This window comes from Erithacus rubecula, assembly GCF_903797595.1.
Source record: "Erithacus rubecula genome assembly, chromosome: 3".
NCBI classification, from domain to species: Eukaryota; Metazoa; Chordata; class Aves; order Passeriformes; family Muscicapidae; genus Erithacus; species Erithacus rubecula.
The window spans coordinates 142,103,563-142,119,119 of NC_136689.1; the positions used below are offsets into that span (position 1 = coordinate 142,103,563).

General features: G+C 41.2%; 1 protein-coding gene across 1 annotated transcript in view; it reads left to right on the top strand.

Moving 5' to 3' along the window:
* Nucleotides 1-15,557, top strand: part of COL22A1 (collagen type XXII alpha 1 chain) — a 220,377-nt gene that overhangs the window by 76,252 nt on the left and 128,568 nt on the right. The window contains exons 6-10 of the mRNA XM_079301128.1: nucleotides 5,152-5,263; nucleotides 11,511-11,634; nucleotides 13,206-13,481; nucleotides 14,518-14,598; nucleotides 15,210-15,323. Coding sequence (XP_079157254.1) covers nucleotides 5,152-5,263; nucleotides 11,511-11,634; nucleotides 13,206-13,481; nucleotides 14,518-14,598; nucleotides 15,210-15,323 — 707 coding nt within the window. The remainder of the gene's footprint in view (nucleotides 1-5,151; nucleotides 5,264-11,510; nucleotides 11,635-13,205; nucleotides 13,482-14,517; nucleotides 14,599-15,209; nucleotides 15,324-15,557) is intronic.

Here is a 15,557-nt window from a genome sequence, read left to right on the forward strand (position 1 = left end):
TAACTCTCAGGTACTGAGACATTGGGCTGATTTGATCAGCAGAGCAGGGCATAAGAAATTACTTTTCAAGCCAAGTATGCTGTTACAAATGTGAGCTGCTCTTTCAGCTCACTATTTTAATTTTAATATGGACTAGGGTCTGCTGGCTTTCAGGAGATGTAATCATGTTAGAGGGTTTCAGTGGCCCCATATTGTTTTAGAAGCTCTAATGAAGTAAGAGGCATAAGATCAAAGAGCATCTTATTAAATGCCATGTTTATGGCATTACTGATTAAGCAGTTTATGAGCCAATTGGGAAACCACACCTGCCCTGCTACACAAAAAGCCACCTTTTAAATCAAAGCACTGAGAACAGCAAAGTCCTGCCCTTTCACCCTGTGCTTGGTCATGGTGCAAGAGAGAACTGGGAAGTTACATGTGGCATCTCATTTTCCATATGCCACTGACAAGATGGTGCCTCCTTGGGGAAGGAAAACCAAAGAACAGACTATTTCTGCTGTAACTCCAGCACAGAAATGCTGTGTGACACATTTAGTTCTTTGGGGAAATATCTCATTGAGCAGTTTTTACTGCACTGTTAGTAAACAAACACTGCCATGTGAAATGTCTTGGTCAGGTGTTGCAGAAATGATCACAGCATTTTTCACATGAATATTGTAATTCAAGACAAAAAAAAATCAAAACTGAAACTTTCATGTTGTCTCTCTTACAATCCCAGTTCCATTCCTAAAGTCAAGGGAATATAATCCATGCAAAAGGCTTCCAGGCACATGAAGTAAACAAAATGATAGTAATATTACTAAAAACAGAGTAATGCTACTAGTAGTAGTAATAGTAATGATAATAATGTATTTGCTTGTCCTTCAGCTAAACAATCTTACAGTCTCCTTTAATTCACAAATTCATTTGGAGGTTTGCCTAGCTGTCTTTTTTCCAGTTCCACTTGGTAACCTGCCTTGAGCACTTTCTTAGCTCAAATAACAATATTTTGGGTTTGTTTATTTGTTTGTTCTTCAGAAGGATTTTGAAAATCATAGCTGCTTAATCAAGCTGAATTTAAAAATCTGCAACTTTTATGCAATTCTGATGGTAAATAAGGCAATGTGAATAAAAATTGCATGGGATTTGTTAAGATTTTTGTCCTCTTTATGTCTGCTTTACTGCCTGCACAAAATGGATAGCATTTCCTGTGAGCAGAATTAATCTCACACAACTTCAGTACTCTGAAAATACTGTCTGTATAAGCTCCCTTTCTGCTGAAAGGTAGGAGGGATTCCAGGTAGGGGTTCAGCCTGTTTCAAAGATGATTTGTCTTAATGACTCCAAAATTTCTCTGCTGACTCACAAGGAAACTGAGGAAACCTTCATCCATCATATGTCTTCTTTTCAGACAGCTAAAATTAGGTGAGATGCATCTCATCCTTGGCAGAGTTCTTAGTTTTTTAGTGTATGGCTTGATGACAAATTTTCTGTAATTCTAATGAAATCTTTCAGCAACCACAGTGTCCCTTACCTTTAAGTGCTTTGCTTGTAAATGGAGTATCCAAGAGTGGAGGTTATCTCACCAGTAGGGCAATATTTAAATTTGGCACAGAATAAATTAATTGTGTGATTAAAATAAAAAACCTTTTATTATTGAGTGTGAACTCTGACACACCTAAGGACTTAACTTTCCCCTGGATCTACATTACATCTTTCAAAGAGCTATCCTCCTTCAACAATTAATTAAAAACAGAGAAAGCAATTTTTGAATTGCCAATCCATAGTTTGAAGAAAAAAAAAAAATCCTATTATGATTTACTTTTGTGCTTTACCCAATCCTAAATGTGAATGAGATTACGTTGTGAGAGCGTGGCTTATTTTCATTACACCAAATTCTGTTTGCAAAATAGTTTTGATAGCCGTGCTTATGTTTCATGGTGTTATTTAGGCTTTTAAAAGTGCATTTTGATAGGAAATGCAGGAGAAAAAGAAGAAGAGATTGATTGAATCTGGCTCTTGTTTCACTGGAAAAGTATACCAGAGTGCACAGCTTCTTTGCTGCTCATGATATGAATGTTCATTTGAGTTGTCAGAGATAACAAGAGCAGCTTTGGGTCTGAGCTAATGATGGGGAAACTTGGCAGGAACATTTTGTCACTGTATCTTGCATTGGAGCACTTTTAGTGAGAGAGCTTTACAAGACCTGTGAAGAGAGCAGGAATTCACAGCCTGAGGCCTCTGGCGACAGGGACATCACCTGAGCAGCATTTCAGCCTTCACCATCCACAGCTTTTCCCTGTGGAAGCCCAGGGGTGTGCCAGAACAACATTCACTGATGTACCCTGGAGGGAGAGCCACACAGGACATGACAACCAAGGGCCTCCTCCACAGTCCTTTGCTATTTCATGTTAATATACTGCATTCCATGTTCCCCATTGGCCCAGACCACCCCTTCTACCCTCACATGATCATTCCCCAGAATGTTCTCCCTTCCCCTGATCCCCACTGGCCCTAGTTTTACTGCATTGTTCCACCCTTGTTGCCCTATTGGTTTCCCTGGTCCCTTGCCCTGCCTGTGCACCACTTTCCCCATTCCCATTGCTCTCTGACTCCTTGCTCTGCCCCACTTTCCCCATATTTAAACCTGAACCCCTCCATACTCTGGCTGTTTTATCCCTGGCCTGCTTTGGTGTGTGGTCGCAATAAATCCCATGGGAACTCCATGGAAAAGGTCTTTCCTGTATTTAATTCACTCTTTCCAATTGTCATAGTGAGCCAGTGCATGTGTGCTGTGTGCCCCTGATGCTGGAGATGCTTTGGGTAGGCAGTGGCAGCTGACCATCTCCACACACCACTGCACCTCTCTGTGAATGGTTAACTGGGATTTTCTCCAGTTAACAGCTCCCTTTCCCAGTCAGAGGGGTCCTTTCCTGCCAGCAACACTCAGTTACCTGCTTGGTTCCTGTGGTGGGTGTGGATGAGGGATACGAGATGCCTGGTGGAATGAGCTGTATGGAATGAGCTGTATGGAACGAGCTGTATGGAATGAGCTGTGTGGAATGAGCTGTGTGGAATGAGCTGTATGAACTCACAGTGTTGTTTGTGACAGCCAGGAGGGAGCTGTGGTGTTCTGGTGGGGTCTGTTTGCCCTGATTTGTAGCTGCAATCGTGGCTGATTGCAGAGTGTCAGAGGGCTGGTTGCTGCTGAGGTGATTATGAGGTGCAGCCATGAGGCCCTGGAGCACTTTAAATGCTTTATTTTCCCTCCCAAATGCCCAGTAATAGCTGAAAATAGAGTGGACAAAAAGGGAAAGCTATTGACAGCCAGGAAAGTTACTGTAATACTGAAGGCCTCAACTTGGCACTGGACAGCCATTTCTGTCTTTGCAAATAATTACAATTATATTTCCTCAGAAGAAGCTATTTCTTCAGAAAAATGTCCAGGAAATGATGGAAGATTTATATTTTATTTGCTGTTTGCTATTTTGGTTTGCTTGGGTACTGGCCCACACAGGTTTTTGCAACTATTCATTTGCATAAATGTGAAGAATAATATCATTAGGTTGCTGCCTTTTCCTCTTAATGCTGTTTTCAAGCTCTGCAGTGCCTTTCAGCCTGAAAGGTTAAGGAGGACAGCTAAGAAACCCAAGAATCTTCAGGATTAATTTTATCACAGAAAAATATTTACCTGTCCTAGAAATGTCTAAAGAGCTTACTGATTGAACAAAGCTGAAAGAAGTGCCATAGTTTTAAAAGCAATTTATCCAAATAAACTTATGTCAGCAAGTTTGTGTACTGGAACTACAAAACCTGGAGTTAATATGTGTAATTGTGCATGTGTGAGGGGGAGATGTTGGAGTAGCCTGAATAAAATTAAAACATGTATTGTCTGCTCAGTTGCTCACATCCTGCCTTTCACAGTGCCTTTGCCTCTAACTCCACAGTGTGTTTGGTTCTGGGAGTGGCTGATAGTTTGGATTTGCACCCTGTGGAGCCAGTTTGGAGCTAAAAACAGGATGTTTGCATCCACAGAGTTCTGCACCCCCAGGAACTGGATGCATTCATGCACCATTGTACCCCACTGTCCCTCACAGGGTTCAGCCCCTGGGACTTTGTGTCACAAAACCAAATATTCCTTCAGGCTGGGACCACCCTGATGCTGGAGCTGTGTTAACTCACTTGTGGGTTAAGCTTTAAGCGAAATCTTTAGCTTAAGAATGAGCTAAAAATGCCTTGTTAGAGCAAAGTCAGCAGCTTTAGGCAACTGTCTTTCAGCAAGACTAACAGCTCATGGTAATGATAAGTTGATTGGACTGAGTTGTATTAAAATGATATTAAAAGTGTGTGTGGCCAAGTTTCTTGGACAAGCAGTTTTCAGGGAAGAACTGGAGCATTGGAATGGATACATAGTAGAGGTCCATGAAAAAGATGAGAGTGCAGAAACATCTCTGCTGTGAAGAAATTCTGAGAAATTTGGGAATGTTCAGCCTGGAGAAGCAAAGGCTCCAGAGGGACTTTCTCATGGCCTTTCAATATAAAGGGTCTTGCAAGAAAGAAAGAGACCTTTTATCAAGGAGCAGCAGTTCTAAACTGAAAGAGGGTAGGTTTAGATTGGACATAATTAAATATTTACAATGAGGGCAGGGAGACACTAGGCCAGGTTACCCAGACAATCTGTGGACTCCCCATCCCTGGAAGTGTTCAAGTCCAGGCTGGATGGGGATTTAAGAAAACTAATCCAGGGGAAGGTGTCCCTGCCCATGGCAGAGGGGTTGGAACTAGATGTTCTTTAAAGGTTCCTTTCCACCCAAAACATTCTGTGTTTTTTCTTATTCTATAAATAAATGTTTCAGTCTGCACCTCTGCATTTTTCTGCATGAGAGTTAATGAATTATGCAGCATTTTCAGAATGTTGTAGCAATGCAAAAATTAGATACTGATTTTTTGAAAACTCTGCTCAAGCCTGTGGCAGCTTGAATTTAAGCTTGGTTTTTAGTTTTTGGGATGAGAGGATTAGATCATATCAAAATTTTGCTCTGGCTTTTCCCAGTAAGAACAAGGCTCTTTTCTAAAGTGCTGTTTGTAGGCTAAGAGATCCATACAAGTACAACTGGGGGCATGTCCCACTGCCTGATTAATATCTTTTATCTGTATTTCTGTAATGGATAGGATTTGACCTGATGGATTCATTCAGCGTGAAGCAGATTTTTGGAATGAAAGAAGATGGGGTTCAGAGTGCTTATGTACGGCTTGGAAGCTTCCCTGTTGTTCAGAGAACTGAGTGAGTACTCTGGGTTGCTACTTTATTTTCATCTGAACTCTGCCTTACATTATTTGTCTCCTCTAGGTTAACATTGTAGTAGTTATCTGGTACCTACAGGTGTATTTTTGTTTTGAGCTGCTGTTTCAGTTCAGCAGGCACAGAATGTGCACAGCGTGGTCAGGAGTAACCACAGGCTCCATCCTGGCAGAATATGAGCTGTATTTGGTGGATCTCAGTGGTTCTGAGGAGCAGTATCAAGACATTTCACAAAAGAACTTAGGGCTACATAAAACAGCTTCTAAAGGGAATATTTGGTAACACTCCCATTGAGACAGAAACTTGCTAAACACAAGAGGCCACTTGCTGGTAGGTGCTGTAGCAGGTATGGATTCTGGCTTTGTAGAAGAATGAGCAGTTTTTAATCCTGTCTCAATAGGGAGTCAGTCCTCACAGTCTTTTATGACCTAAGGCTGCCAGTTGTGTCCCATTCTATCACAAGTGTTCCTTTGGTTGTCACTTGAGCCCTGCTAGCATTAGCCTTGAAAAGAGTGAGTGCATAATTTCACTGAGTAACTATGAGCCATGGATTGAATTGTCATCATTAACATTTTTGCAGGAAATTTCCCAGTGCTGGTTTGAACTTCAGGTTAAACAAAAAAATCAATAATACTTATTTTCTTTCTTATGGATGAGGGGTGTTACTTTTTATTCTGGTTTTAGCTGTTTTTCTCACCTCACTGCATTTCTGAGTGTCCTATGAATTACATTTGCTTGATTTCACAATATTTGTTTTTTCCTCCTGGAACCAACAGGATTGAGGTGCTCTTTTTCCCTCCTCCTCTTCTCCATGTTATTACAATTAAAAAGAAATATGATATACTGAGAGGAAAACTCTTTTCTGTTAAGTCCATAAGTCTGTTAAGTCCATAAGTGATAACAAGTCTAAGGGTGAATAGAGTCATGATCAATGAAGACCAGGGAAGAAAGGCATGCTTTTAAGGATGAATCCAATTAACCACTAGAGAAAGTTAGTACAGATTACAGAGAGTTGTCCATTTGAATCCCTTTTCTAAAGTAAGGGTTGAAGAACTTTGTTGTTGTTGTGTCTGTTGTTTTCTCAGAAAGACTGAGGGAGTGAAGCCAGACCAGCCAGCTATGACAGCTTTCCATCTGCTCAGATTACACCCATTTATTTGTTGTTGCTGTTGCCCTTAAAATAAGCAGGATATTTTATCATCCAGGACAATTAGAAGTGAAGCATCCTTAATTAGTAGACTGAAATGAATAAAAATTGCTTTTGATTTATTCTGAAACAAGAAATTCAAGGAGGACTTTCACATTTTCAGTCTTTTGTATTGTAACTTCCACACTCCTGTGGTTTGGAATGAACCCAAATGGATATAACACCGTGGAAGGTGTTTGCATATTTGGTTCATTTTAGCATTTGTATGCCAGGACTCTGAGATGCTGCATATAGGGTCATTGCTCACAGAAAATGAAATCTTGTAAAGCTGCACAAAACCAATAACTGGAATAATAAACCAAACAAAAACATCTGTTGTGGCTCACAGATAACCTCCAGCAATGTTTAGCAACTGATAGCACACCTCATAATTAGATACAAAATCAGTAACTGAGGAATGTATGTAATTCACTTTATTATCTGCTTAAAGGATTTGTATTCTTTTATACAAGCAATAGTACTTTTACAAAGTGCCAGATTAGCCGTCTGGGAAATGTGCCTACTCCTCTTCTGATCTGTGACCTACAACTATCAACTTTCTTCCTCTTTGTGGTGAGGCATCATCTGTGAGCAGACAAACCCAGCAGCCAGAGCTTGGCTTCAGCCAAGGACCTGATTACTGAGGGGCTCACAGGTCTCTTAGCTGTCTGAGGACTGGCCCCAAAATCTGGCTGGTGATTTTCCCCACTCCTCATGTAACTGGGGCTGTCCTACTGCTTGTTCATGGCTCCTCAGTGCATCTCCTGGCCAAACCTGTGCTGCAGACTCTTGTTTTTGGATGCTCAGGCTTGTTTCTCATTACTGGTGTCTTGCCTAATGCCAAGATTTTGTCTCACTCTTTTAGTTCTGTTGTCTACCTGTGTCTCCTGGTTGTGACTCCAGGGCCCTCCTGCTGGCCATGTCCATCCTCCTTTTTCTCTTGCCTGGTCTGTTTCTTGCCTGACTTGATCATGGTCTTGGCTACCACCTCACAGAATTACCTGATGCTTCTGGTCATGATCTATTTGCTCTTTGTATTGGCACAGTGTTGTACCAATACAGAGTCTTGGGTTGCTTAGGGCATGATACCTTTGTGTGTTTTTCTGTGCCTCCTGACATCAGCTTTGACTTCAGTCACCCACCTTAGGTTTCTCCATGAGCTCCTGCCCTGGTCTCATAATTTTTCCTCTTCCAAGAGAAGAAATTGTGCAAAAAGCCACCAAAGATTCCCACACTGAACACAGAACCTGTTGAAAGCTTCCCTTTTTCTCACTTTCTCCAAACAAATATTTCGTATTAAGAAGAGCAGAGACAAAAAAGTTTGTTCAGCTTAGAGAAAGGAAGACTCAGTGAGGGAGGAAGTGTATAAATACATGTGTATAAATATCTGATAAGGAGGAAGCAAAGAAGACAGTGCCAGAATCTTAGTCATATTCATTAACAGGACAAGAAGGAATGGGGACAATTTAAATCAATGAAATCTAAACACAAGAAAAACCTTCTTTAGATGAGAGGATCTCAAGAGGTCCCTTACTGTCTCCTATTTCTAACAAGGTAAAAAGGAGATAAAAGCATGATGGAGGTGGAATGACTGAAGGTTTTTTTGGTCATGTAGAGCATGGACTCTAGGTAGAGCTGAGAAACACAGAAAAGACTGCAGCAAAAAGAGGAGAATAAGTTGTTCACATGGCTTCTTATGGAAAAAAAGTTGTTTTGGGAAAAATAAATGACAGGAAGTGAGATCTAGAATAGATTCCTCTTTTTTTTTACAGCCTGTAGGACAGAGAAAGACAGGAAGGAATTACCTAGAGAGGATGTGCCTATTTCATCACTGAAGTTTCTGAAGTAGAAGTTGAAAAGATATATGCCAAGGATATATGAGACACATCCTTCTATATATTTTTCCTTTTCCCTTTTCTCTTTTCCTTTTTTTTTCTTTTCCCCTTTTCTTGATTTTTTCCTCTTGTCATTCTAAGAGCCTCTGGTGATGTGAAGCATATTTAAACGAATTGTCCTTCTCCATCTTGGTTTTGCAGATTTTATGGGGTACATTTCATAATAGTGGGCTTAGCTGTTATAAAATTGGTCAAATTGCTCAGGTACTTAGACCACACTCTTCCTCACCAAATGTCATTCAGTGTCTGAAATGAGAACTGACAATATAACTTTTTCCACAGTGTTATTATAGATGTTGGATCTCATGCTTATTGTCACAGATGAAAACTCTTACTGCAAATTAAAGCATGTGAGAAGGTCACTATATATTAAAAACTAGCAATAGCTAAAAAAGTTTTCTGCCTTCTTACTAATATTTTTCCTTGTACAAGTCATGATTCACCTGACCTTGTAGTTGAGCTGACTCTTAGACTAACCTGCAGCACTGGGAGATTCTTTTGTCTTGGAGTTTTATAAGGGCCTTTTCTGCAATCTATCCTGTTGTCAGAATTATAGATCAAAGAGCTGGCAGAATGCTCCCTGTAGGTACCAGGCATCCAGCAAAGTTCCACAATATTGATCATCAGTTCAGCCCTGTGTGAAAGAACAACATAAAACATTTCTGGGGACAACAGCTCCTGCTCTTTTATTCCCAAGTAAAGCTGAACTTCTAGATGCAGATAATTTTTAAGTGAGGAAATAAGTTAAAACTACTAATACAATTTTTTTTTTTTTATTTATGTAGAAATGCAGTTCTTTAAAAGATACAGGGACTAGTGACTTCAGAAACAGCTTTTATCACATTTTCAAAGCAATGAGAATGTCTTCAGATTTGCTTTTGGCATGAAACCTGTCTCTGTTGGGAACTTGCAGCTGGTTCTTCAGCAGCTTTAAAAATCAGTTGAGGATGGCAGCTAATGGGTCATTATGGCTTTCTGTCAGTTTAAATCTACCTGATGGGCTGTTTGTCAGCCTTGTGTGATGAGGTGTGGCCAGACTCACTGGGATGTTTAGCTACCTAATTCACAGTTATTTCTGTGGGTATTAAACATCTGAAAACCCTTTTTGAAATTAAGCTTGCATAATGATACTCTGTTCCCAGCTCAGAGCTGTCCAGAACCATAAAATGTTTACATCTGGAAAAGCCCTATAAGATCACTGAGTCCAACTGTTTTGCTGCCCTTCCATGATCACCATTAAACCATGTCCCCAGGTGCCACATCCACACTTTCCTGTAACATTTCCAGGGATGGTGAATCCACCACTTCCCTGGGTAGACTGTTCCAGTGCTTGACCACCTTTACAGCCAAGAATTTTTTCCTAATATCTACTTTAAGGCAATCTCCCTTCCAGATCCTACTTCTGTTCACTTCCAGGTGCTCCTTCTGGCCCTTCTTTTGTAGATTTGCTAACTTCCAGGCAGCTGGGACTTCCCTGGTTAAAATAACTAGTACCAAGGAGTGAGACAGTCTTGTCTGCTCTCCTGGAGGAAGGGTTTAATCTTAAGGAAGCAGTGGGAGCTTGGTTCAGCATTTTGCTGGAAGAATTCAGAGTCTCTGTATCCCCAGAGAGAAAACCAACTTATAATGGTGCATATCCTGCAGGGGCACTTTATATAGCAAAAGCCACATTAATGGATGAAACCAGAGTGTTCTGAATTTATAACCTGGCTGAAAAGATTGAGGAGATTCAGAGCACAGATTAAAATATGATTGAATATTTTGGCATTAGGAAAGATTGGATCTCAACCTTTGCTGCAACTGCAAAACAGTATTCTGGAAAATTTTGAGGACTTTTGCTTTTAATGCAATTAAAGGCTTCTAGTTTTATGTGCCTTGGATTGTGCCAGTTTCTGCATAGTGATGGATTATGTTAGCTATTCATTAGGACAACATTTCAAAGTTTGTTCTTCATTAATTGCTGCCATTATGTTTTGCTTTGTATTGAGTGCTTATGCCTGACTGCTCAGATGTCCCAAAGCAAAGACATTATATTTATGAAGGGTTTATTTGGGAATGATCATAGGAGCAGGTTGGCTTGGGCATAAAGAACAATGTTAAATGTGACTCTTCAGGTGGGGAAAGAGATGGTTTAGAGGCATTATCAGCAAAGCTTGAAAAATCATGGATGGCATAAAAGATAGAAGAAGAATAGGTTCACTGCTTTTCCCTGATAAGGATTGAGTTAGGTCCTAAACAAAGAGGAGGAGGCTCATTATGCAATGGCCAGCAGTGTTTCCTTGTCAAGGGATGTTGTGAGTGTCATAAGTTTACCTGAGTTCAAGGGGAGGATGCAGAAGTCTATATGAGATAAATCCATAAAAAGCTATTGACACAAAAATTGCATTTGTCTCTGAATTAGACTCCTGGATTCCAGAGATACAAGAGAGATGCTTTTTTTTATTCATTCTGGTTCTTAGGCATCCAGTAATGGCTAGTAACAAAAAAATAATGATACTGAATTAGCTATGCCTTCTGTCCTGCCCTCCATCCCCATGTTATGACAGGTTTTTATGATGGAGTAGAAGCAAACAGTGTTGGATTTGGTTATTTCCTGTGTTTGGTTATGTGCAGGGATCATGGTGTCCTGCCTGATGTGTTTTGCAATGTTTTATGTGAGAAACTTCTGTTATCTGGGGCTGCAGCTAAGGAGCCTCTTGTAGAGACATGAGCTGTAGTGCTTGTGTAGGGGCAGATATTATAATATTTGTTGCTATAATTTGGTACACCTAGAGGGTTTGGTGTGTTCCTGGCCATTCTCATAAGTCACAGGTCTCCAGTGCATCTGGAGCAGAACAGAATTATTTACAGATTTCATGAACAGAAGCATGAAGTGAAAAATAACCTTTTTAACATGACAGATACTCAACTGCAGATTTCCATTATATTTTATCCAATTGAGAGCTTCACTATTGGAATGATAAAGACAGAACCTGGAGGGCACAAGCTCATGTCCATCTCTCTTCAGGATTGCAAATAAAGCAGATTATAGTTTAGGAACTATAATGATACTTTTAGAAAACATTGCTAGGACATGGAGAGAGTTTTAGAAATTCTGCTCTTCACTGCTAAGCCTGATCCATTGCTCTCTTTCCCCTCCCCATGCCAGAGATGTATTTCCACAAGGCCTGCCTGATGAATATGCCTTTGTAACTACCTTCAAATTCCGGAAGGCTTCCAGAAAGGAAGATTGGTATATCTGGCAGATTATTGACAAGTATGGCATACCACAGGTAAGTGGCTGGAACAGCCCTTTTTTGATTTTTGGCCATAAGCCAGTTTTCTTGCCTTAACCTCCCATTACTTTTTTTTGTGAACTGGTAAAAATCCTATTTTTCAGTGGGTTTTGCTGCATATATTTTACCTTTTATTCAAACCCTGAATAACTGTATATATCTTGGTTGTTACTAGGATGCAGACAAATGTGTTAGCTGCAAAGGGGGACAAAAAACACCATCCTTGCCCTTGAAACTACTGCTGGGTTTTCAGTTGTTTTTTTCAGGTAATTCTGCTTAGGGAAAATATTTTGCCTTTTTGGGAAAAGGTTGTCACATGGATGTACTACAGAGCAGTGAGTTATGTCAGGTTCTGCACAGCCTTCTAGGTAACTTGTAAATGCATTATGGGTTCCTGCTCTGGATGTCAGTGTAACACCTTTTATAACTCCATAATCCTGTGTCCTGGTGCTGCACAGCTTGATCTAGTAACTTTTTTCAGGTACTCCCAGGTTCTCAGAAAAAAATACTGTAAGTGTGTACTAAAGGGCTGTCTGTTCCTACACAGCATGTTCTTAGCAGCTTGGTTTAGGTTTTCAGGGGTGCTTGAGGAGGGAGTGGTTTGGATGGGCTGTACATTTTTCTGCTCAGCACCAAATACAGTGGTAATGTACTTGGTATTGTACTTGGGAGGAGGCTTTAGCTGGTCATGGGTCTGCACTGGAGCCTGTGGAGCCCCTTCTTGTTCACCAGCATAGGTCTAGGCTCCCTTTCTGCTGGGAAGGATAAGACATTGATAGGAAGGTTTTACAGATATGTATGTATAACAAAAAGATTTTTGAATGTAGAATCTGAAGAAGGAATAGAAATGATAGCAAGCTTTGATATAGAAGAAAAGAATTGCTGAGCTAGTTTTACTGGGTAACTAAAAAGGTGAAGAGCAAGTGACTTGGAAGGGGCTTTTATGACTTAGAGCAAAGGATAAATCTACTTCGAGCAAAAGATGTTTTTACAAAGCAAGAAGATTTTCACAGACAAACAAAAATGCTATGTTGCAAGTAAAGGTCTCCAAATTTTTCACTGCAAGAAAACTGAAAAACAACTTCTAGCTTAAACTGTAATATACTAACTTTTTGTAATTGGAAAATAGTAACACGAATATAGTAATGTTAGTAGATACAACAGACTATAGGTAATAGTAAAGGTATTGATTAGCTGTCATGTTTTGATATGCTCTGTAATGAAAAGTACATAATGCATGGTAACCAGAACTAGAAGAAGCTTTCAGATGGTCCCACAGCTATGGCTGAAAAGGCTGTGAGCTGGGCTCTTGTCACCCACGACCTGTAAATGGCTGCATCATTTAAATACAATAAACAGCAGTTCAAAGAGCCCACCTGGAGTTCCACATCCCTCATTTAGGCTCTTACACCTTTCCACATCTCCCACAAAATTCCATGCCCTGCTCTTTGCCTGCGCCTCTCCGCCCAGCCCGTGCCATCCCTGGCGCGGGGCTGCGGCTGATGGTGGAGGCAGGCAGGGGGAAGGAGAAGGTTCTGCTCCTCAGCAGGAGCCTCCTGTTGCTGCAGGTGTCCATCAGGCTGGACGGGGAGAACAGAGCCGTGGAGTACAACGCGGTGGGGCTGGCCAGGGACGCCGTCAGGGCCGTGTTCCGCAGCGCGCGCGTCAGCGACCTGTTCGACCGCAGCTGGCACAAGATCGCCCTCAGCATCCAGGCCAGGGCTGTCTCCCTCTACATCGACTGCAAGCTGGTGCAGGTGCTGCCCATCGAAGACAGGGAGAACATTGACATTCAGGGGAAGACTGTGATTGGCAAGCGCCTGTATGACAGTGTCCCCATTGATGTAAGTGCTGCGCTTGCTGACGAGGGCGGGCGAGGGTTCAGCTGGGGGTCTGCAGCCTGTGAATCAGTGGGGGTTTGGGGTTATGTTGGAATTGACCCTTTTCTTGAGGCAGCATCACTGAAATGTCACCAGTGTTACATAGCTAAGACAGATTGTCCCCTTATGATGTACAGGACTTGCTGTATTTTTATGTGAGACTGTATCTCTGTAACAGGGATTAAAAATGAGAAATTTATTTCGTCTTTCTGTCTAGTCACAGAATGTGCTACAGTTAGAAGCAGAGACAAAATTGTACACAAATATCATCAAACTGGGTACTGAGCTGCACAGAAAGTAATTTTCCATTTGATCTTGGCATTATAAATGTTTCTATATGTGATAGAAAGAGATGGGGAGGGGGGGAAAGGAAGCTTGTTAGCTAAGAGAATTGGGATATATTCTCCATTCCTCAGATGGAATGCTTTCCAAATGAACCAAATGCTTACCAAATGAACCAAAGTCAAGACACTCATGCTGATTGTCCAGCAACAGTGTTACCCTGGTATAATTTATGTGTGATAGTTTGGTATTTCACACTTGTATAATCTTTCTTAGCTGTGCAAAATGGATGAGACGTGAATATCAAACGTGTTCATAACATTTCTCACGCAGGAATAAATGGTCAGAAGATACAAGGCACAACAGGAGAAAAACAGACTTTGTGTCTAGATGGAACTCTAGGAAGGATAGACATGGCCAGGATATGTCTTCTCAGACAGAAATTTGGCCAGAACACAGGGATTGGCATGAAAACCTGCACCAAAATTTGAATAGGCATTTTCAGGGTCTTATTATCTCAGCTCTTGCAGCATGCTGAGATATTGGTCTATTATTGATAGGGAGAGATAGAGATTGACTATGGGATCTATAGAAGGGCTCTGAAGTTAGCACCATCTGGTTTTGCTTGTGCTTGCCTGCTCTGTTTGTGTCCAAGCAAAAGGACACAGGGTCTTTAATAATTCAGTCTCTGAGGCTGCTGCCTGCCTTTGTCTCCCAGTTTGATCTCCAGAGGATGGTGATTTACTGTGACTCCCGGCATGCCGAGCTGGAGACCTGCTGTGACATTCCCTCTGGACCAGTAAGCTCCTTGTTGTCATTTACTCATTTTCACATGAACACTCTTCACTGAAATCCGTTACATAAATCAGGGAATATGTGGCAGTGTGGGATTATAGTTTTGTTTAATAAGGGTGATTGAAAGCTAACTGTGTAATTGGCAGTGCAGCAGCACAAGAGGAGGACCACTGAAGAGGGATGAGCAGGAGGAATTGGAAGTTTCCAAGTTCCTCTTTCCTTGTCAAACTGTCAGGGGAAACAAAACCCCCAAAGTGATGATAGAACAACAGAAATGCAGCATGAAATATTCAACATGTTTCTCACTGTTTTATTTGGAAACAGCTAAGAAAAGTGCCAGTTGCAACTTATTTTCCTGTGCCCAACTCTCAGTAGAAACTTCCACTCTCCTTTCACTCTTCTCTGCTCAGTCTTGGTTAAAGAGGTTCATTGTTCCTTTTGCCACATTTTTTCCCTATTGCTTGGGTGAATGGCTTTGGTGGGATCTCATTTCTCAAGAGGACACATTTGGCTGTGTGTTACACAGTAGTGCCTATGGGATTTGTCTAAAGGGGATGGAAGGGGAAACTTGCCAGCATCAAAGGCTTTGTCCTGACCTTGGGTGTTTGGGTGCAGTGCCAGGTCACAGTCCTGACAGAAGCACCTCCCCTGGAAGTGAGGCCCACTGTTGGCAGTGAGCAAGTTGGACATCTCAAGATTTTCAACTGCTCCTGTCCTCCTGGACAAAAGGTGAGTATTGAGATGAGAGTGTTTCATTTGGGATGCCTACAGAGGTAAAGGAAGTTTCTCCACATGTTTTCTCTTTACCTAATTCTAGTCATGCTGATAGTCCTGGTAACAACACTGAAAACAAAGTGAATATTCTTATCCAGCTCAGTTATGTGTATCCTTCTTCAAACAAAATAAAACAGATTCTGAAGATAAATGTGGCCACATTGAAAAAGATCTCATGGCTTTTAAAGC